Consider the following 25,704-nt stretch of genomic DNA (forward strand, 5'->3'; position numbering starts at 1 on the left):
CGTTCTTTAAGGTTTCACGATGCTTGCATGCGCTTTAACGAGAATATCACAATATAGCAGTTTCGCACTTGTAACGGTAGAACACGCAGTATTTGGCTTGTTCATGCCGTTTTGTTTGCATTCACAACATTTTACCTATCGCAGTTTAATACTCGCAATAAAACAACACTATCTCGTTAGATGACGTCGTTTTTGGTAGTTTCACGACGCTACCTAGCTTAAACTAACCTAACCTAACCTAACCTTCGCACTTCTATCGTTAGAAAACGTTTACTCGCAACTTTACAATGTTTTCTACAAGATTGCGACTGTTTCATGCGCTTTCACATTAGATATCGTAGTTCCCGACTTGTAATGTTGAAAAACACTACATCTCACTAAGTGACATTGTTTAATGCGGTTTTACGACGGTTGATATGTCAACCTAACCTAACATTCGCACTTGTATCTAAAGACGCTCAATTACACTGTTTCGTTCACAATTACGATATTTGCTTGACCTCACAGTTACTCACCAACTTATTACAGTACAGAACGCTGTATCTCGCTAAATGACATCGTTCTTTAAGGTTTCACGATACTTGCATGCGCTTTACCGAGAATGTCACAACATAGCAGTTTCGCACTTGTAACGGTACAACACGCAGTATTTGGCTTGTTCATGCCGTTTTGAGTGCTTTCACAACATTTTACCTGTCGCAGTTTCGTACTCGCATTAAAACAACACTATCTCGTTAGATGACGTCGTTTTTGGTGGTTTCACGACGCTACCTAGCTTAAACTAACATAACTCAAACTAACCGAACCTTCGCACTTCTATCGTTAGAAAACGTTTTATTCGCTACTTTACAATGTTTTCTACAAGATTACGACGGTTTCATGCGCTTTCACATTAGATATCGCAGTTCCCGACTTGTAATGGTGAAAAACACAGCATCTCAATAAGTGACATTGTTTAACGCGGTTTTAGCGCGGTTCATATCTTAACCTAACCTAACCTTACCTAAACCAACCTAACCTAACCTAACCTAACCAAACCTTACCTAACATACCCTAACCTAACCTAACCTAACCTAACCTAACCAAACCTAACCTAACCTAACCTAACGTAACCTAACCTAACCTAACCTAACCTAACCTAACCTAACCTAACCTAACGACGTTTGCAAGCGCTTTCACATTAGATATCGCAGTTCCCGACTTGTAATGGTGAAAAACACTGCATCTCACTAAGTGACATTGATTAATGCGGTTTTACGACGGTTCATATCTTAACCTAACCTAACATTCGCACTTGTAATAAAAAACGTTCTATTACACTGTTTCGTTCACAATTAGGATATTTGCATAACCTCACAGTTTTTCACCAACTTATTGCAGTACAGAACGCTGTATCTCGCTAAATGACATTGTTCTTTAAGGTTTCACGATGCTTGCATGCGCTTTAACGAGAATATCACAATATAGCAGTTTCGCACTTGTAACGGTAGAACACGCAGTATTTGGCTTGTTCATGCCGTTTTGTGTGCTTTCACAACATTTCACCTATCGCAGTTTAATACTCGCTATAAAACAACACTATCTCGTTAGATGACGTCGTTTTTGGTAGTTTCACGACGCTACCTAGCTTAAACTAACCTAACCTAACCTAACCTTCGCACTTCTATCGTTAGAAAACGTTTTACTCGCCACTTTACAATGTTTTCTACAAGATTACGACGGTTTCCTGCGCTTTCACATTAGATATCGTAGTTCCCGACTTGTAATGTTGAAAAACACTACATCTCACTAAGTGACATTGTTTAATGCGGTTTTACGACGGTTGATATGTCAACCTAACCTAACATTCGCACTTGTATCTAAAGACGCTCAATTACACTGTTTCGTTCACAATTACGATATTTGCTTGACCTCACAGTTTCTCACCAACTTATTACAGTACAGAACGCTGTATCTCGCTAAATGACATCGTTCTTTAAGGTTTCACGATACTTGCATGCGCTTTACCGAGAATGTCACAACATAGCAGTTTCGCACTTGTAACGGTACAACACGCAGTATTTGGCTTGTTCATGCCGTTTTGTGTGCTTTCACAACATTTTACCTATCGCAGTTTCGTACTCGCAATAAAACAACACTATCTCGTTAGATGACGTCGTTTTTGGTGGTTTCACGACGCTACCTAGCTTAAACTAACATAACTCAACCTAACATAACCTTCGCACTTCTATCGTTAGAAAACGTTTTACTCGCTACTTTACATTGCTTTCTACAACATTACGACGGTTTCAAGCGCTTTCACATTAGATATCGCAGTTCCCAACTTGTAAAGGTGAAAAACACTGCATCTCACTAAGTGACATTGTTTATTGCGGTTTTACGACGGTTCATACCTTAACCTAACGTAACCTAACCTAACCTAACCCAACCTAACCTAACATAACCTAACCTAACCTAACCTAACCAAACCTAACCTAACGTAACCTAACCTAACCTAACCTAACCTAACCTAACCTAACCTAACGACTTTTGCAAGCGCTTTCACATTAGATATCGCAGTTCCCAACTTGTAATGGTGAAAAACACTGCATCTCACTAAGTGACATTGTTTAATGCGGTTTTACGACGGTTCATATCTTAACCTAACCTAACATTCGTACTTGTATTGAAAAACGCTCTATTACACTGTTTCGTTCACAATTACGATATTTGCATAACCTCACAGTTTTTCACCAACTTATTGCAGTACAGAACGCTGTATCTCGCTAAATGACATTGTTCTTTAAGGTTTCACGATGCTTGCATGCGCTTTAACGAGAATATCACAATATAGCAGTTTCGCACTTGTAACGGTAGAACACGCAGTATTTGGCTTGTTCATGCCGTTTTGTGTGCATTCACAACATTTCACCTATCGCAGTTTAATACTCGCAATAAAACAACACTATCTCGTTAGATGACGTCGTTTTTGGTAGTTTCACCACGCTACCTAGCCTAAACTAACCTAACCTAACCTAACCTTCGCACTTCTATCGTTAGAAAACGTTTTACTCGCAATTTTACAATGTTTTCTACAAGATTACGACGGTTTCATGCGCTTTCGCATTAGATATCGTAGTTCCCGACTTGTAATGTTGAAAAACACTACATCTCACTAAGTGACATTGTTTAATGCGGTTTTACGACGGTTGATATCTCAACCTAACCTAACATTCGCACTTGTATCTAAATACGCTCAATTACACTGTTTCGTTCACAATTACGATATTTGCTTGACCTCACAGTTTCTCACCAACTTATTACAGTACAGAACGCTGTATCTCGCTAGATGACATCGTTTTTTAAGGTTTCACGATACTTGCATGCGCTTTAACGAGAATATCACAATAAAGCAGTTTCGCACTTGTAACGGCACAAGACGCAGTATCTCGCTAGTTCATGCCATTTTGTGTGCTTTCCCAATATTTCACCTATCGCAGTTTCGTACTCGCAATAAAACAACACTATCTCGTTAGATGACATCGTTTTTGGTGGTTTCACGACGCTACCTAGCTCAAACTAACCAAACCTTCGCACTTCTATCGTTAGAAAACGTTTTATTCGCTAGTTTACAATGTTTTCTACAAGATTACGACTGTTTCATGCGCTTTCACATTAGATATCGTAGTTCCCGACTTGTAATGTTGAAAAACACTACATCTCACTAAGTGACATTGTTTAATGCGGTTTTACGACGGTTGATATGTCAACCTAACCTAACATTCGCACTTGTATCTAAAGACGCTCAATTACACTGTTTCGTTCACAATTACGATATTTGCTTGACCTCACAGTTCCTCACCAACTTATTACAGTACAGAACGCTGTATCTCGCTAAATGACATCGTTCTTTAAGGTTTCACGATACTTGCATGCGCTTTACCGAGAATGTCACAACATAGCAGTTTCGCACTTGTAACGGTACAACACGCAGTATTTGGCTTGTTCATGCCGTTTTGAGTGCTTTCACAACATTTTACCTGTCGCAGTTTCGTACTCGCATTAAAACAACACTATCTCGTTAGATGACGTCGTTTTTGGTGGTTTCACGACGCTACCTAGCTTAAACTAACATAACTCAAACTAACCGAACCTTCGCACTTCTATCGTTAGAAAACGTTTTATTCGCTACTTTACAATGTTTTCTACAAGATTACGACGGTTTCATGCGCTTTCTTATTAGATATCGCAGTTCCCGACTTGTAATGGTGAAAAACACAGCATCTCAATAAGTGACATTGTTTAACGCGGTTTTAGCGCGGTTCATATCTTAACCTAACCTAACCTTACCTAAACCAACCTAACCTAACCTAACCTAACCAAACCTTACCTAACGTACCCTAACCTAACCTAACCTAACCTAACCTAACCAAACCTAACCTAACCTAACCTAACGTAACCTAACCTAACCTAACCTAACCTAACCTAACGACGTTTGCAAGCGCTTTCACATTAGATATCGCAGTTCCCGACTTGTCATGGTGAAAAACACTGCATCTCACTAAGTGACATTGATTAATGCGGTTTTACGACGGTTCATATCTTAACCTAACCTAACATTCGCACTTGTATTAAAAAACGCTCTATTACACTGTTTCGTTCACAATTAGGATATTTGCATAACCTCACAGTTTTTCACCAACTTATTGCAGTACAGAACGCTGTATCTCGCTAAATGACATTGTTCTTTAAGGTTTCACGATGCTTGCATGCGCTTTAACGAGAATATCACAATATAGCAGTTTCGCACTTGTAACGGTAGAACACGCAGTATTTGGCTTGTTCATGCCGTTTTGTGTGCTTTCACAACATTTCACCTATCGCAGTTTAATACTCGCTATAAAACAACACTATCTCGTTAGATGACGTCGTTTTTGGTAGTTTCACGACGCTACCTAGCTTAAACTAACCTAACCTAACCTAACCTAACCTAACCTTCGCACTTCTATCGTTAGAAAACGTTTTACTCGCCACTTTACAATGTTTTCTACAAGATTACGACGGTTTCATGCGCTTTCACATTAGATATCGTAGTTCCCGACTTGTAATGTTGAAAAACACTACATCTCACTAAGTGACATTGTTTAATGCGGTTTTACGACGGTTGATATGTCAACCTAACCTAACATTCGCACTTGTATCTAAAGACGCTCAATTACACTGTTTCGTTCACAATTACGATATTTGCTTGACCTCACAGTTTCTCACCAACTTATTACAGTACAGAACGCTGTATCTCGCCAAATGACATCGTTCTTTAAGGTTTCACGATACTTGCATGCGCTTTACCGAGAATGTCACAACATAGCAGTTTCGCACTTGTAACGGTACAACACGCAGTATTTGGCTTGTTCATGCCGTTTTGTGTGCTTTCGCAACATTTTACCTATCGCAGTTTCGTACTCGCAATAAAACAACACTATCTCGTTAGATGACGTCGTTTTTGGTGGTTTCACGACGCTACCTAGCTTAAACTAACATAACTCAACCTAACATAACCTTCGCACTTCTATCGTTAGAAAACGTTTTACTCGCTACATTACATTGCTTTCTACAACATTACGACGGTTTCAAGCGCTTTCACATTAGATATCGCAGTTCCCAACTTGTAAAGGTGAAAAACACTGCATCTCACTAAGTGACATTGTTTATTGCGGTTTTACGACGGTTCATACCTTAACCTAACGTAACCTAACCTAACCCAACCTAACCTAACATAACCTAACCTCACCTAACCTAACCAAACCTAACCTAACGTAACCTAACCTAACCTAACCTAACCTAACCTAACGACGTTTGCAAGCGCTTTCACATTAGATATCGCAGTTCCCAACTTGTAATGGTGAAAAACACTGCATCTCACTAAGTGACATTGTTTAATGCGGTTTTACGACGGTTCATATGTTAACCTAACCTAACATTCGTACTTGTATTGAAAAACGCTCTATTACACTGTTTCGTTCACAATTACGATATTTGCATAACCTCACAGTTTTTCACCAACTTATTGCAGTACAGAACGCTGTATCTCGCTAAATGACATTGTTCTTTAAGGTTTCACGATGCTTGCATGCGCTTTAACGAGAATATCACAATATAGCAGTTTCGCACTTGTAACGGTAGAACACGCAGTATTTGGCTTGTTCATGCCGTTTTGTGTGCATTCACAACATTTCACCTATCGCAGTTTAATACTCGCAATAAAACAACACTATCTCGTTAGATGACGTCGTTTTTGGTAGTTTCACGACGCTACCTAGCCTAAACTAACCTAACCTAACCTAACCTTCGCACTTCTATGGTTAGAAAACGTTTTACTCGCAATTTTACAATGTTTTCTACAAGATTACGACGGTTTCATGCGCTTTCGCATTAGATATCGTAGTTCCCGACTTGTAATGTTGAAAAACACTACATCTCACTAAGTGACATTGTTTAATGCGGTTTTACGACGGTTGATATCTCAACCTAACCTAACATTCGCACTTGTATCTAAATACGCTCAATTACACTGTTTCGTTCACAATTACGATATTTGCTCGACCTCACAGTTTCTCACCAACTTATTACAGTACAGAACGCTGTATCTCGCTAGATGACATCGTTCTTTAAGGTTTCACGATACTTGCATGCGCTTTAACGAGAATATCACAATAAAGCAGTTTCGCACTTGTAACGGCACAAGACGCAGTATCTCGCTAGTTCATGCCCTTTTGTGTGCTTTCCCAATATTTCACCTATCGCAGTTTCGTACTCGCAATAAAACAACACTATCTCGTTAGATGACATCGTTTTTGGTGGTTTCACGACGCTACCTAGCTCAAACTAACCAAACCTTCGCACTTCTATCGTTAGAAAACGTTTTATTCGCTACTTTACAATGTTTTCTACAAGATTACGACGGTTTCATGCGCTTTCACATTAGTTTTCGCAGTTCCCGACTTGTAATGGTGGAAAACACAGCATCTCACTAAGTGACATTGTTTAATGCGGTTTTAGCGCGGTTCATATCTTAACCTAACCTAACCTTACCTAACCCAACCTAACCTAACCTAACCTAACCAAACCTTACCTAACATACCCTAACCTAACCTAACCTAACCAAACCTAACCTAACCTAACCTAACCTAACCTAACCTAACCTAACGACGTTTGCAAGCGCTTTCACATTAGATATCGCAGTTCCCGACTTGTAATGGTGAAAACACTGCATCTCACTAAGTGACATTGTTTAATGCGGTTTTACGGCGGTTCATACCTTAACCTAACCTAACCTAACCTAACCTAACCTTACCTAACCTAACCTAACCTAACCCAACCCAACTTAATCTAACCTAACCTAACCTAAACTAACCTAACCCAACCTAACCTAACCTAACCTAACCTAACCCAACCTAACCCAACCCATCCCAACCTAACCTAACCTAAGCTAACCTAACCAAACCTAACCTAACCTAACTTAACCTAACCTAACGTAACCTAACCTAACCTATTCTAACGTAACCTAACCTTACCTGACCTAACCTAACCTAACGTAACCTAACCTAACCTAACATAACCTAACGTAACCTAACCTAACCTAACCTAACCTAACCTAACCTAACCCAACCTAACCCAACCCAACCCAACAACACCCAACCCAACCTAACCTAACCTAACCTAACCTTACCTAACCTAACCAAATTATCCTTACCTAACCTAACCTAACCTAACCTAACCTAACCTAACGTAACCTAACCTAACGTAACCTAACCTAACCTAACCTAACCTAACCCAACCTAACCTAACCTAACCTAACCTAACCCAACTCAACCCAACCTAACCTAATCTAACCTAACCTAACCTAACCTAACCTAACCTAACCTAACCAAACCTAACCTAACCTAACCTAACCTAACCTAACCTAACCTAACGACGGTTGCAAGCGCTTTCACATTAAATATCGCAGTACACCACTTTTAATGGTGAAAAACACTGCATCTCAGTAATTGACATTGTTTAATGCGGTTTTACGACGGTTCATATCTTAACCTAACCTAACATTCGCACTTGTATCTAAAAACGCTCTATTACACTGTTTTGTTCACAATTACGATATTTGCATAACCTCACAGTTTTTCACCAACTTATTGCAGTACAGAACGCTGTATCTCGCTAAATGACATTGTTCTTTAAGGTTTCACGATGCTTGCATGCGATTTAACGAGAATATCACAATATAGCAGTTTCGCACTTGTAACGGTAGAACACGCAGTATTTGGCTTGTTCATGCCGTTTTGTGTGCTTTCACAACATTTCACCTATCGCAGTTTAATACTCGCTATAAAACAACACTATGTCGTTAGATGACGTCGTTTTTGGTAGTTTCACGACGCTACCTAGCTTAAACTAACCTAACCTAACCTAACCTTCGCACTTCTATCGTTAGAAAACGTTTTACTCGCCACTTTACAATGTTTTCTACAAGATTACGACGGTTTCATGCGCTTTCACATTAGATATCGTAGTTCCCGACTTGTAATGTTGAAAAACACTACATCTCACTAAGTGACATTGTTTAATGCGGTTTTACGACGGTTGATATGTCAACCTAACCTAACATTCGCACTTGTATCTAAAGACGCTCAATTACACTGTTTCGTTCACAATTACGATATTTGCTTGACCTCACAGTTTCTCACCAACTTATTACAGTACAGAACGCTGTATCTCGCTAAATGACATCGTTCTTTAAGGTTTCACGATACTTGCCTGCGCTTTACCGAGAATGTCACAACATAGCACTTTCGCACTTGTAACGGTACAACACGCAGTATTTGGCTTGTTCATGCCGTTTTGTGTGCTTTCACAACATTTTACCTATCGCAGTTTCGTACTCGCAATAAAACAACACTATCTCGTTAGACGACGTCGTTTTTGGTGGTTTCACGACGCTACCTAGCTTAAACTAACATAACTCAACCTAACATAACCTTCGCACTTCTATCGTTAGAAAACGTTTTACTCGATACTTTACATTGCTTTCTACAACAATACGACGGTTTCAAGCGCTTTCACATTAGATATCGCAGTTCCCAACTTGTAAAGGTGAAAAACACTGCATCTCACTAAGTGACATTTTTATTGCGGTTTTACGACGGTTCATACCTTAACCTAACGTAACCTAACCTAACCTAACCCAACCTAACCTAACATAACCTAACATAACCTAACCTAACCAAACCTAACCTAACGTAACCTAACCTAACCTAACCTAACGACGTTTGCAAGTGCTTTCACATTAGATATCGCAGTTCCCAACTTGTAATGGTGAAAAACACTGCATCTCACTAAGTGACATTGTTTAATGCGGTTTTACGACGGTTCATATCTTAAGCTAACCTAACATTCGCACTTGTATTAAAAAACGCTCTATTACACTGTTTCGTTCACAATTAGGATATTTGCATAACCTCACAGTTTTTCACCAACCTATTGCAGTACAGAACGCTGTATCTCGCTAAATGACATCGTTCTTTAAGGTTTCACGATGCTTGCATGCGCTTTAACGAGAATATCACAACATAGCAGTTTCGCACTTGTAACGGTACAACACGCAGTATTTGGCTTGTTCATGCCGTTTTGTGTGCTTTCACAACATTTCACCTATCGCAGTTTCGTACTCGCAATAAAACAACACTATCTCGTTAGATGACGTTGTTTTTGGTAGTTTCACGACGCTACCTAGCTTAAACTAACATAACTCAACCTAACATGACCTTCGCACTTCTATCGTTAGAAAACGTTTTACTCGCTACTTTACATTGCTTTCTACAACATTACGACGGTTTCAAGCGCTTTCACATTAGATATCCCAGTTCCCAACTTGTAAAGGGGAAAAACACTGCATCTCACTAAGTGACATTGTTTAATGCGGTTTTACGACGGTTCATACCTTAACCTAACCTTACCTAACCTAACCTTACCTAACCTAACCTAACCTAACCCAACCCAACTTAACCTAACCTAACCTAACCTAAACTAACCTAACCCAACCTAACCTAACCTAACCTAACCCAACCTAACCCAACCCAACCCAACCTAACCTAACCTAAGCTAACCTAACCTAACCTAACCAAACCTAACCTAACCTTACTTAACCTAACCTAACGTAACCTAACCTAACCTATTCTAACGTAACCTAACCTTACCTGACCTAACCTAACCTAACGTAACCTAACCTAACCTAACATAACCTAACGTAACCTAACCTAACCTAACCTAACGTAACCTAACCTAACCTAACCCAACCTAACCCAACCCAACCCAACCCAACAACACCCAACCCAACCTAACCTAACCTAACCTAACCTTACCTAACCTAACCAAATTATCCTTACCTAACCTAACCTAACCTAACGTAACCTAACCTAACCTAACCTAACGTAACCTAACCTAACCTAACCCAACTCAACCCAACCTAACCTAATCTAACCTAACCTAACCTAACCTAACCAAACCTAACCTAACCTAACCTAACCTAACCTAACGACGATTGCAAGCGCTTTCACAATAAATATTGCAGTTCCCCACTTTTAATGGTGAAAAACACTGCATCTCAGTAATTGACATTGTTTAATGCGGTTTTACGACGGTTCATAACTTAACCTAACCTAACATTCGCACTTGTATCTAAAAACGCTCTATTACACTGTTTTGTTCACAATTACGATATTTGCATAACCTCACAGTTTTTCACCAACTTATTGCAGTACAGAACGCTGTATCTCGCTAAATGACATTGTTCTTTAAGGTTTCACGATGCTTGCATGCGATTTAACGAGAATATCACAATATAGCAGTTTCGCACTTGTAACGGTAGAACACGCAGTATTTGGCTTGTTCATGCCGTTTTGTGTGCTTTCACAACATTTCACCTATCGCAGTTTAATACTCGCTATAAAACAACACTATCTCGTTAGATGACGTCGTTTTTGGTAGTTTCACGACGCTACCTAGCTTAAACTAACCTAACCTAACCTAACCTTCGCACTTCTATCGTTAGAAAACGTTTTACTCGCCACTTTACAATGTTTTCTACAAGATTACGACGGTTTCATGCGCTTTCACATTAGATATCGTAGTTCCCGACTTGTAATGTTGAAAAACACTACATCTCACTAAGTGACATTGTTTAATGCGGTTTTACGACGGTTGATATGTCAACCTAACCTAACATTCGCACTTGTATCTAAAGACGCTCAATTACACTGTTTCGTTCACAATTACGATATTTGCTTGACCTCACAGTTTCTCACCAACTTATTACAGTACAGAACGCTGTATCTCGCTAAATGACATCGTTCTTTAAGGTTTCACGATACTTGCATGCGCTTTACCGAGAATGTCACAACATAGCACTTTCGCACTTGTAACGGTACAACACGCAGTATTTGGCTTGTTCATGCCGTTTTGTGTGCTTTCACAACATTTTACTTATCGCAGTTTCGTACTCGCAATAAAACAACACAATCTCGTTAGATGACGTCGTTTTTGGTGGTTTCACGACGCTACCTAGCTTAAACTAACATAACTCAACCTAACATAACCTTCGCACTTCTATCGTTAGAAAACGTTTTACTCGCTACTTTACATTGCTTTCTACAACATTACGACGGTTTCAAGCGCTTTCCCATTAGATATTGCAGTTCCCAACTTGTAAAGGTGAAAAACACTGCATCTCACTAAGTGACATTGTTTATTGCGGTTTTACGACGGTTCATACCTTAACCTAACGTAACCTAACCTAACCTAACCCAACCTAACCTAACATAACCTAACCTAACCTAACCTAACCTAACCTAGGTGGGCTTGGTGTCTGTGCCACTGCACGGATCACTAATCAATTCGCTCCCGCTATGCAGATGGTCCGTTACGTCATCGCTCATCTGCTGCTACCTGCGCTTGCGCATGCGGTAGCGCCGGCGGAACATGGCTTCAGCTGTCCTGGAAGCGACGAAGGCAGCGCATGCCCTCTGCCTATCGTCAAATGCCTGGCTCGACCAGAAGAGGGACTCTGGGCAGCTGAGCTCAACCAAGCCTGGACGGTTGCATCATCATCGACATCCACGAGCCCGACACCTATAAAAGAACAAGGACCTTCAACGGAGCGCTGTGGGCTTGGTGTCTGTGCCACTGCACGGATCACTAATCAATTCGCTCCCGCTATGCAGATGGTCCGTTACGTCATCGCTCATCTGCTGCTACCTGCGCTTGCGCATGCGGTAGCGCCGGCGGAACATGGCTTCAGCTGTCCTGGAAGCGACGAAGGCAGCGCATGCCCTCTGCCTATCGTCAAATGCCTGGCTCGACCAGAAGAGGGACTCTGGGCAGCTGAGCTCAACCAAGCCTGGACGGTTGCATCATCATCGACATCCACGAGCCCGACACCTATAAAAGAACAAGGACCTTCAACGGAGCGCTGTGGGCTTGGTGTCTGTGCCACTGCACGGATCACTAATCAATTCGCTCCCGCTATGCAGGTTGGTGAGCCCTACGTTGTCTTTTCGAAAAGATCTGGTAATTACTTTCTGGTACAGCTGCCAAGCCCGCATTGCTGTATGGTTATTATTGCCGAGTGTGTCCATGTAATTCGTGCACTACTAATTCTAGCTGGAGATGTTGAAACTAACCCTGGCCCTTCAAATATCTCTGAGAACCTTCTTGCTGAATTGCGTAAGCTGTCTACAGGTCAAACACAACTAATTGCAGAAGTACAGGGCTTGAAGTCTCAGCTCGGTAACACCGATAAAACAATTGGCGAACTGAACAAAAGATTATCAGACCTTGAAAGTCATTATCAGTCTCTGGTACCACTTCGAAAAGAAATAGAAGTCCTGCGCGTTAACACGGAGCAGACCTCCTGCAGAATCTTTGCACTAGAAGCCCGTATTGATGACGCTGAAAATCGCTCAAGGCGAAACAACCTAATATTTTACGGTATCCCGGACCCTTCCGCATCTGAAACATTTTCTGAATCGGAGCGGCTGGTAATGAATCTTTGCCGGGACAACCTACAGGTTCACTTAGAACCAAGAGATATCGAACGCGCGCATCGTCTCGGTCGACATTCACCTGAACGCTCCCGGCCCATAATCGTGAAGATTGCTCTGCACAAGACAAAAACTGCAATATTATCGAATGGTCGCAAGCTTAAGGGGACAAGTTACGGCATAGGTGAAGACTTCTCACGCTCAGTCCAAAATGCTAGAAAACAACTAATTGCTTTTGCGAGAAGTAACAACAAGCCATTTTCAATGCACTTCAAAACACTGCACATGAATCAGAAGCGCTACATTTTCGACGCCGAATCAAACACCGTCAAAGAACTATCGTAGCAATCAAGCCACCGGGAAAAAAAAACGACCGCTGTTGCGGTTACTAGCAAAACTCTTTCACTTTCTGTTATTTACACTAACATTCGCAGTTTCCTACCCAAACGGGAACTTATATCTAGCACTGTATCATCCTCTGAAAGCAATGTGCTATTACTTACCGAAACGTGGTTAACTGATGACATCCGTGATGACGAAGTTCTGTCAGAATTACCAAACTTCCAGTTGTACAGGAATAACCGCGCATCTACTCGTGGTGGCGGTGTACTCATTGCTGTTCACGAGCAATTATCTTGCTCAGTCGTACATATTAAAACAGAGCTAGAAATGCTCTGGGTACTTATTAAGGCACATCCTCAGTCCGTTGTACTGGGCGTTTGCTACCGACCACCCCGTGCTAGTTCCAATTTTAGCAACCAACTTAATCAGGCCATGTGCCAGCTCACGTCTGCTCATCCAAACGCGCACGTACTTTTATTCGGTGATTTTAATTTCCCACAAATAGAATGGCGCACCAGCAATGTGCATTCATCTACGGGTGTAGGTGAAGCTAATGCGTTTCTTGATATTTGCCTAAACTTCAACATGACCCAACTAGTCACAGAGCCAACACGTGTATCGCAAGATACAGCCAGTGTCCTGGATCTGATACTAACCAACAATCCTGAAAGCCTGTCACGCATTCACTATCTACCCGAAATCAGTGACCATAAGACAATTCACGCCACTTTTTCTTTTCAACCGCTTAAACGAGAAACCTACAAAAAAACGATCCATCTATATGACAGAGGGGATTACGAAACAATAAACGAAGCTCTTAGCGCATTCTTCCACACTTTCCAAGCAACTTTACATCAACACACAGTAGATACGAATTGGACCCGCTTCATCGGTAAACTGACGGAGCTAACCGATAAATTCATACCTAAAGTCAGCTTCACAAGCACCTGCAACAAACCCTGGTTTACTAAAAATCTAAAACGCCTTGAAAATAAAAAGAAACGTTTATTCCGATCTGCCAAACGTGCAGGTCAACCGAGTGTATGGGATAGGTACTATGAGGCTGACCGCAATTATCTTTTAGCCCTGCGCAAAGCAAAAAACTTCTTCTATAACACAGACCTACCCAAGCTACTGCAGACTAATCCCAGACAGTTCTGGAAAACACTTAAGGCTGACAAACCGCGTGACACTGTACTAACCCCTGAATCTGGTGAAGCTATTACTGACGGGGAATGTGCGAATCTATTCAACGCTTCTTTTGCTACAGTTTTTACTGATGAACCAAGCATACACTCCCGCATACCTTCACTTGGCTTTAATTGTAATCATGACATGCCAGCAATCAATTTCTGCGCAAATGGAATATTGTCTATAATAGAAAAAATGAAATTGTCATCCTCTGCGGGCATGGATGGTATCAATTCCAAAATTCTAAAAAATGTTAAAGAGAGTGCTTCGCTCTTTCTTGCTCTAATATTTTCCCAGTCCCTTTCCTCAGGAATCATCCCATGTGACTGGAAGATAGGGAAGGTCGTTCCGGTCTTCAAATCAGGCGATAGAAACTCTCCACTTAACTATCGCCCCATCTCCCTAACAAGCGTCCCCTGCAAGATCATGGAGCATGTCATCTACTCCCACATAATGAATTTTCTCGACAGCAATAATTTTTTTCACCCTTCACAACACGGCTTCCGCAAGGGGTTGTCGTGTGAAACACAGCTGGCAGCCTTCTTGCATGACATTCATACTAACCTCGACGTTAACGTACAAACTGATGCCGTTTTTCTTGATTATGCTAAAGCATTCGATAAGGTGCCTCATCAACGATTGTTCGCTAAACTTTCCCAACTAAATTTACATCCCACCGTCATAAAATGGATAATAGAGTTCCTTACTAATCGATCACAACGCGTCGCTGTAAATAACCACCTGTCTACTGCCATCCCAGTAACATCAGGTGTCCCTCAAGGCTCCGTCCTTGGCCCGCTACTATTTTTAATCTATATTAACGACTTACCTTTGCATGTAACCAGTAATATACGTATGTTCGCAGATGACTGCGTTGTCTACCGCACAATACTAAACACCTCTGACCAGTTAACCTTAGAGAACGATCTTACTAACGTTTCGAAATGGTGTACCACTTGGTTAATGACACTAAACGTAAATAAATGCAAAACTATGTCATTTACGCGTAGCAATAATCCGCTCATGTTTCCGTACACAATCAACAGCTTACCCCTAGAACTGACTAACTCTTATAAATACCTAGGTGTCACCGTGACTAGCGATCTGATCTGGCGTACGCATGTCCAAAACATCATTTCATCGTCTAACAAAACCTTAGGCTTTTTAAAACGTCACCTCAAAAGTGCTCCAATGCAAGTAAGATTACTTGCCTACACATCACTAGTGCGACCGAAATTGGAATACGCATCCGCCATCTGGGACCCGCACCAAGCATACCTCATCTGCGCTCTAGAATCAGTTCAAAACCGTGCAGCTCGCTTCATTCATTCTTCGTATTCATACGACATCAGCGTCACATCACTAAAATTACTATCCAATCTTCCATCGCTCGCTCTTCGTCGGCGCATTTCTTCTCTCTGTCTTTACCATAAATTTTTTCACAGTTCAATCCTGCATCAACCATCTTACATCAAACCCGCAACACGCATATCAGCCAGGACAAGCCACACGCAGCAGGTTTCATTAATGCGCGCTCGAACATCAACATTTCTCGCGTCATTTTTTTCCCGCACAGCAAAAGACTGGAACGACCTCCCTTTTTCCATTGTCGACATAATATGTCCATCTTCTTTTGCACAACATGTCACTGACCATCTTCTAACAAATAACCTTTAAGTGCTTTTTTGAATTACATGTTGGTTACGTGTGTTATTTATTGTACATGCATATTTCCTTGTAATATGAAGAAATGTATATAGTTGAAACCCATGTATTGATTACGTTTGTTAAATATTATTCCCACCCCTTATGTAATACCCCCATTGGGGGTCTTTAAGGAAAATAAACTGACTGACTGACTGACTAACCTAACGACGTTTGCAAGTGCTTTCACATTAGATATCGCAGTTCCCAACTTGTAATGGTGAAAAACACTGCATCTCACTAAGTGACATTGTTTAATGCGGTTTTACGACGGTTCATATCTTAACCTAACCTAACATTCGTACTTGTATTGAAAAACGCTCTATTACACTGTTTCGTTCACAATTACGATATTTGCATAACCTCACAGTTTTTCACCAACTTATTGCAGTACAGAACGCTGTATCTCGCTAAATGACATCGTTCTTTAAGGTTTCACGATGCTTGCATGCGCTTCAACGAGAATATCACAATTTAGCAGTTTCGCACTTGTAACGGTAGAACACGCAGTATTTGGCTTGTTCATGCCGTTTTGTGTGCATTCACAACATTTTACCTATCGCAGTTTAATACTCGCAATAAAACAACACTATCTCGTTAGATGACGTCGTTTTTGGTAGTTTCACGACGCTACCTAGCTTAAACTAACCTAACCTAACCTAACCTTCGCACTTCTATCGTTAGAAAACGTTTTACTCGCAACTTTACAATGTTTTCTACAAGATTACGACGGTTTCATGCGCTTTCACATTAGATATCGTAGTTCCCGACTTGCAATGTTGAAAAACACTACATCTCACTAAGTGACATTGTTTAATGCGGTTTTACGACGATTGATATGTCAACCTAACCTAACATTCGCACTTGTATCTAAAGACGCTCAATTACACTGTTTCGTTCACAATTACGATATTTGCTTGACCTCACAGTTTCTCACCAACTTATTACAGTACAGAACGCTGTATCTCGCTAAATGACATCGTTCTTTAAGGTGTCACGATACTTGCATGCGCTTTACCGAGAATGTCACAACATAGCAGTTTCGCACTTGTAACGGTACAACATGCAGTATTTGGCTTGTTCATGCCGTTTTGAGTGCTTTCACAACATTTTACCTGTCGCAGTTTCGTACTCGCATTAAAACAACACTATCTCGTTAGATGACGTCGTTTTTGGTGGTTTCACGACGCTACCTAGCTTAAACTAACATAACTCAAACTAACCGAACCTTCGCACTTCTATCGTTAGAAAACGTTTTATTCGCTACTTTACAATGTTTTCTACAAGATTACGACGATTTCATGCGCTTTCACATTAGATATCGCAGTTCCCGACTTGTAATGGTGAAAAACACAGCATCTCACTAAGTGACATTGTTTAACGCGGTTTTAGCGCGGTTCATATCTTAAGCTAACCTAACCTTACCTAAACCAACCTAACCTAACCTAACCTAACCAAACCTTACCTAACATACCCTAACCTAACCTAACCTAACCTAACCTAACCAAACCTAACCTAACCTAACCTAATGTAACCTAACCTAAACTAACCTAACCTAACCTAACCTAACCTAACGACGTTTGCAAGCGCTTTCACATTAGATATCGCAGTTCCCGACTTGTAATGGTGAAAAACACTGCATCTCACTAAGTGACATTGATTAATGCGGTTTTACGACGGTTCATATCTTAACCTAACCTAACATTCGCACTTGTATCTAAAGACGCTCAATTACACTGTTTCGTTCACAATTACGATATTTGCTTGACCTCACAGTTTCTCACCAACTTATTACAGTACAGAACGCTGTATCTCGCTAAATGACATCGTTCTTTAAGGTTTCACGATACTTGCATGCGCTTTACCGAGAATGTCACAACATAGCAGTTTCGCACTTGTAACGGTACAACACGCAGTATTTGGCTTGTTCATGCCGTTTTGTGTGCTTTCACGTTTTACCTATCGCAGTTTCGTACTCGCAATAAAACAACACTATCTCGTTAGATGACGTCGTTTTTGGTGGTTTCACGACGCTACCTAGCTTAAACTAACATAACTCAACCTAACATAACCTTCGCACTTCTATCGTTACAAAACGTTTTACTCGCTACTTTACATTGCTTTCTACAACATTACGACGGTTTCAAGCGCTTTCACATTAGATATCGCAGTTCCCAACTTGTAAAGGTGAAAAACACTGCATCTCACTAAGTGACATTGTTTATTGCGGTTTTACGACGGTTCATACCTTAACCTAACGTAACCTAACCTAACCTAACCCAACCTAACCCAACCTAACCTAACATAACCTAACCTAACCTAACCTAACCTAACCAAACCTAACCTAACGTAACCTAACCTAACCTAACCTAACGACGTTTGCAAGTGCTTTCACATTAGATATCGCAGTTCCCAACTTGTAATGGTGAAAAACACTGCATCTCACTAAGTGACATTGTTTAATGCGGTTTTACGACGGTTCATATCTTAACCTAACCTAACATTCGCACTTGTATTAAAAAACGCTCTATTACACTGTTTCGTTCACAATTAGGATATTTGCATAACCTCACAGTTTTTCACCAACCTATTGCAGTACAGAACGCTGTATCTCGCTAAATGACATCGTTCTTTAAGGTTTCACGATGCTTGCATGCGCTTTAACGAGAATATCACAACATAGCAGTTTCGCACTTGTAACGGTACAACACGCAGTATTTGGCTTGTTCATGCCGTTTTGTGTGCTTTCACAACATTTCACCTATCGCAGTTTCGTACTCGCAATAAAACAACACTATCTCGTTAGATGACGTTGTTTTTGGTAGTTTCACGACGCTACCTAGCTTAAACTAACATAACTCAACCTAACATGACCTTCGCACTTCTATCGTTAGAAAACGTTTTACTCGCTACTTTACATTGCTTTCTACAACATTACGACGGTTTCAAGCGCTTTCACATTAGATATCCCAGTTCCCAACTTGTAAAGGGGAAAAACACTGCATCTCACTAAGTGACATTGTTTAATGCGGTTTTACGACGGTTCATACCTTAACCTAACCTAACCTAACCTAACCTTACCTAACCTAACCTAACCTAACCCAACCCAACTTAACCTAACCTAACCTAACCTAAACTAACCTAACCCAACCTAACCTAACCTAACCTAACCTAACCCAACCTAACCCAACCCAACCCAACCTAACCTAACCTAAGCTAACCTAACCTAACCTAACCAAACCTAACCTAACCTTACTTAACCTAACCTAACGTAACCTAACCTAACCTATTCTAACGTAACCTAACCTTACCTGACCTAACCTAACCTAACGTAACCTAACCTAACCTAACATAACCTAACGTAACCTAACCTAACCTAACCTAACGTAACCTAACCTAACCTAACCCAACCTAACCCAACCCAACCCAACCCAACAACACCCAACCCAACCTAACCTAACCTAACCTAACCTTACCTAACCTAACCAAATTATCCTTACCTAACCTAACCTAACCTAACGTAACCTAACCTAACCTAACCTAACGTAACCTAACCTAACGTAACCTAACCTAACCTAACCTAACCTAACCCAACCTAACCTAACCTAACCTAACCTAACCCAACTCAACCCAACCTAACCTAATCTAACCTAACCTAACCTAACCTAACCTAACCAAACCTAACCTAACCTAACCTAACCTAACCTAACGACGATTGCAAGCGCTTTCACAATAAATATTGCAGTTCCCCACTTTTAATGGTGAAAAACACTGCATCTCAGTAATTGACATTGTTTAATGCGGTTTTACGACGGTTCATAACTTAACCTAACCTAACATTCGCACTTGTATCTAAAAACGCTCTATTACACTGTTTTGTTCACAATTACGATATTTGCATAACCTCACAGTTTTTCACCAACTTATTGCAGTACAGAACGCTGTATCTCGCTAAATGACATTGTTCTTTAAGGTTTCACGATGCTTGCATGCGATTTAACGAGAATATCACAATATAGCAGTTTCGCACTTGTAACGGTAGAACACGCAGTATTTGGCTTGTTCATGCCGTTTTGTGTGCTTTCACAACATTTCACCTATCGCAGTTTAATACTCGCTATAAAACAACACTATCTCGTTAGATGACGTCGTTTTTGGTAGTTTCACGACGCTACCTAGCTTAAACTAACCTAACCTAACCTAACCTTCGCACTTCTATCGTTAGAAAACGTTTTACTCGCCACTTTACAATGTTTTCTACAAGATTACGACGGTTTCATGCGCTTTCACATTAGATATCGTAGTTCCCGACTTGTAATGTTGAAAAACACTACATCTCACTAAGTGACATTGTTTAATGCGGTTTTACGACGGTTGATATGTCAACCTAACCTAACATTCGCACTTGTATCTAAAGACGCTCAATTACACTGTTTCGTTCACAATTACGATATTTGCTTGACCTCACAGTTTCTCACCAACTTATTACAGTACAGAACGCTGTATCTCGCTAAATGACATCGTTCTTTAAGGTTTCACGATACTTGCATGCGCTTTACCGAGAATGTCACAACATAGCACTTTCGCACTTGTAACGGTACAACACGCAGTATTTGGCTTGTTCATGCCGTTTTGTGTGCTTTCACAACATTTTACTTATCGCAGTTTCGTACTCGCAATAAAACAACACAATCTCGTTAGATGACGTCGTTTTTGGTGGTTTCACGACGCTACCTAGCTTAAACTAACATAACTCAACCTAACATAACCTTCGCACTTCTATCGTTAGAAAACGTTTTACTCGCTACTTTACATTGCTTTCTACAACATTACGACGGTTTCAAGCGCTTTCCCATTAGATATTGCAGTTCCCAACTTGTAAAGGTGAAAAACACTGCATCTCACTAAGTGACATTGTTTATTGCGGTTTTACGACGGTTCATACCTTAACCTAACGTAACCTAACCTAACCTAACCCAACCTAACCTAACATAACCTAACCTAACCTAACCTAACCAAACCTAACCTAACGTAACCTAACCTAACCTAACCTAACCTAACCTAACGACGTTTGCAAGTGCTTTCACATTAGATATCGCAGTTCCCAACTTGTAATGGTGAAAAACACTGCATCTCACTAAGTGACATTGTTTAATGCGGTTTTACGACGGTTCATATCTTAACCTAACCTAACATTCGTACTTGTATTGAAAAACGCTCTATTACACTGTTTCGTTCACAATTACGATATTTGCATAACCTCACAGTTTTTCACCAACTTATTGCAGTACAGAACGCTGTATCTCGCTAAATGACATCGTTCTTTAAGGTTTCACGATGCTTGCATGCGCTTCAACGAGAATATCACAATTTAGCAGTTTCGCACTTGTAACGCTAGAACACGCAGTATTTGGCTTGTTCATGCCGTTTTGTGTGCATTCACAACATTTTACCTATCGCAGTTTAATACTCGCAATAAAACAACACTATCTCGTTAGATGACGTCGTTTTTGGTAGTTTCACGACGCTACCTAGCTTAAACTAACCTAACCTAACCTAACCTTCGCACTTCTATCGTTAGAAAACGTTTTACTCGCAACTTTACAATGTTTTCTACAAGATTACGACGGTTTCATGCGCTTTCACATTAGATATCGTAGTTCCCGACTTGCAATGTTGAAAAACACTACATCTCACTAAGTGACATTGTTTAATGCGGTTTTACGACGATTGATATGTCAACCTAACCTAACATTCGCACTTGTATCTAAAGACGCTCAATTACACTGTTTCGTTCACAATTACGATATTTGCTTGACCTCACAGTTTCTCACCAACTTATTACAGTACAGAACGCTGTATCTCGCTAAATGACATCGTTCTTTAAGGTGTCACGATACTTGCGTGCGCTTTACCGAGAATGTCACAACATAGCAGTTTCGCACTTGTAACGGTACAACATGCAGTATTTGGCTTGTTCATGCCGTTTTGAGTGCTTTCACAACATTTTACCTGTCGCAGTTTCGTACTCGCATTAAAACAACACTATCTCGTTAGATGACGTCGTTTTTGGTGGTTTCACGACGCTACCTAGCTTAAACTAACATAACTCAAACTAACCGAACCTTCGCACTTCTATCGTTAGAAAACGTTTTATTCGCTACTTTACAATGTTTTCTACAAGATTGCGACGGTTTCATGCGCTTTCACATTAGATATCGCAGTTCCCGACTTGTAATGGTGAAAAACACAGCATCTCACTAAGTGACATTGTTTAACGCGGTTTTAGCGCGGTTCATATCTTAAGCTAACCTAACCTTACCTAAACCAACCTAACCTAACCTAACCTAACCAAACCTTACCTAACATACCCTAACCTAACCTAACCTAACCTAACCAAACCTAACCTAATGTAACCTAACCTAAACTAACCTAACCTAACCTAACCTAACGACGTTTGCAAGCGCTTTCACATTAGATATCGCAGTTCCCGACTTGTAATGGTGAAAAACACTGCATCTCACTAAGTGACATTGATTAATGCGGTTTTACGACGGTTCATATCTTAACCTAACCTAACATTCGCACTTGTATCTAAAGACGCTCAATTACACTGTTTCGTTCACAATTACGATATTTGCTTGACCTCACAGTTTCTCACCAACTTATTACAGTACAGAACGCTGTATCTCGCTAAATGACATCGTTCTTTAAGGTTTCACGATACTTGCATGCGCTTTACCGAGAATGTCACAACATAGCAGTTTCGCACTTGTAACGGTACAACACGCAGTATTTGGCTTGTTCATGCCGTTTTGTGTGCTTTCACATTTTACCTATCGCAGTTTCGTACTCGCAATAAAACAACACTATCTCGTTAGATGACGTCGTTTTTGGTGGTTTCACGACGCTACCTAGCTTAAACTAACATAACTCAACCTAACATAACCTTCGCACTTCTATCGTTACAAAACGTTTTACTCGCTACTTTACATTGCTTTCTACAACATTACGACGGTTTCAAGCGCTTTCACATTAGATATCGCAGTTCCCAACTTGTAAAGGTGAAAAACACTGCATCTCACTAAGTGACATTGTTTATTGCGGTTTTACGACGGTTCATACCTTAACCTAACGTAACCTAACCTAACCTAACCCAACCTAACCCAACCTAACCTAACATAACCTAACCTAACCTAACCTAACCAAACCTAACCTAACGTAACCTAACCTAACCTAACCTAACGACGTTTGCAAGTGCTTTCACATTAGATATCGCAGTTCCCAACTTGTAATGGTGAAAAACACTGCATCTCACTAAGTGACATTGTTTAATGCGGTTTTACGACGGTTCATATCTTAACCTAACCTAACATTCGTACTTGTATTGAAAAACGCTCTATTACACTGTTTCGTTCACAATTACGATATTTGCATAACCTCACAGTTTTTCACCAACTTATTGCAGTACAGAACGCTGTATCTCCCTAATTGACATCGTTCTTTAAGGTTTCACGATGCTTGCATGCGCTTTAACGAGAATATCACAATATAGCAGTTTCGCACTTGTAACGGTAGAACACGCAGTATTTGACTTGTTCATGCCGTTTTGTGTGCATTCACAACATTTTACCTATCGCAGTTTAATACTCGCAATAAAACAACACTATCACGTTAGATGACGTCGTTTTGGGTAGTTTCACGACGCTACCTAGCTTAAACTAACCTAACCTAACCTAAACTTCGCACTTCTATCGTTAGAAAACGTGTACTCGCAACTTTACAATGTTTTCTGCAAGATTACGACGGTTTCATGCGCTTTCACATTAGATATCGTAGTTCCCGACTTGTAATGTTGAAAAACACTACATCTCACTAAGTGACATTGTTTAATGCGGTTTTACGACGGTTGATATGTCAACCTAACCTAACATTCGCACTTGTATCTAAAGACGCTCAATTACACTGTTTCGTTCACAATTACGATATTTGCTTGATCTCACAGTTTCTCACCAACTTATTACAGTACAGAACGCTGTATCTCGCTAAATGACATCGTTCTTTAAGGTTTCACGATACTTGCATGCGCTTTACCGAGAATGTCACAACATAGCAGTTTCGCACTTGTAACGGTACAACACGCAGTATTTGGCTTGTTCATGCCGTTTTGAGTGCTTTCACAACATTTTACCTGTCGCAGTTTCGTACTCGCATTAAAACAACACTATCTCGTTAGATGACGTCGTTTTTGGTGGTTTCACGACGCTACCTAGCTTAAACTAACATAACTCAAACTAACCGAACCTTCGCACTTCTATCGTTAGAAAACGTTTTATTCGCTACTTTACAATGTTTTCTACAAGATTACGACGGTTTCATGCGCTTTCACATTAGATATCGCAGTTCCCGACTTGTAATGGTGAAAAACACAGCATCTCACTAAGTGACATTGTTTAACGCGGTTTTAGCGCGGTTCATATCTTAACCTAACCTAACCTTACCTAAACCAACCTAACCTAACCTAACCTAACCAAACCTTACCTAACATACCCTAACCTAACCTAACCTAACCTAACCTAACGTAACCTAACCTAACCTAACCTAACCTAACCTAACCTAACCTAACCTAACGACGTTTGCGAGCGCTTTCACATTAGATATCGCAGTTCCCGACTTGTAATGGTGAAAAACACTGCATCTCTCTAAGTGACATTGATTAATGCGGTTTTACGACGGTTCATAAATTAACCTAACCTAACATTCACACTTGTATCTAAAGACGCTCAATTACACTGTTTCGTTCACAATTACGATATTTGCTTGACCTCACAGTTTCTCACCAACTTATTACAGTACAGAACGCTGTATCTCGCTAAATGACATCGTTCTTTAAGGTTTCACGATACTTGCATGCGCTTTACCGAGAATGTCACAACATAGCAGTTTCGCACTTGTAACGGTACAACACGCAGTATTTGGCTTGTTCATGCCGTTTTGTGTGCTTTCACATTTTACCTATCGCAGTTTCGTACTCGCAATAAAACAACACTATCTCGTTAGATGACGTCGTTTTTGGTGGTTTCACGACGCTACCTAGCTTAAACTAACATAACTCAACCTAACATAACCTTCGCACTTCTATCGTTAGAAAACGTTTTACTCGCTACTTTACATTGCTTTCTACAACATTACGACAGTTTCAAGCGCTTTCACATTAGATATCGCAGTTCCCAACTTGTAAAGGTGAAAAACACTGCATCTCACTAAGTGACATTGTTTATTGCGGTTTTACGACGGTTCATACCTTAACCTAACGTAACCTAACCTAACCTAACCCAACCTACCCTAACATAACCTAACCTAACCTAACCTAACCAAGCCTAACCTAACGTAACCT

At 40.5% G+C, this 25,704-nt stretch overlaps 1 protein-coding gene across 1 annotated transcript; it reads left to right on the plus strand.

Moving 5' to 3' along the window:
- Window positions 1-11,962: 11,962 nt before the first annotated feature.
- Window positions 11,963-16,461, plus strand: LOC142786888 (uncharacterized). The gene has a single exon (XM_075884583.1). It carries the CDS (start codon window positions 12,246-12,248, stop codon window positions 13,413-13,415), a length of 1,170 nt encoding a protein of 389 aa, XP_075740698.1. The 5' UTR covers window positions 11,963-12,245; the 3' UTR covers window positions 13,416-16,461.
- Window positions 16,462-25,704: the final 9,243 nt, after the last annotated feature.

Source organism: Rhipicephalus microplus, unplaced genomic scaffold, assembly GCF_043290135.1.
Source record: "Rhipicephalus microplus isolate Deutch F79 unplaced genomic scaffold, USDA_Rmic scaffold_37, whole genome shotgun sequence".
Taxonomy (NCBI): domain Eukaryota; kingdom Metazoa; phylum Arthropoda; class Arachnida; order Ixodida; family Ixodidae; genus Rhipicephalus; species Rhipicephalus microplus.

What these genes read in the sequence shown, in the direction of transcription:
- LOC142786888 (XM_075884583.1), top strand. Translation starts at nt 12,246, where the DNA reads ATGCAGATGGTCCGTTACGTCATCGCTCATCTGCTGCTACCTGCGCTT.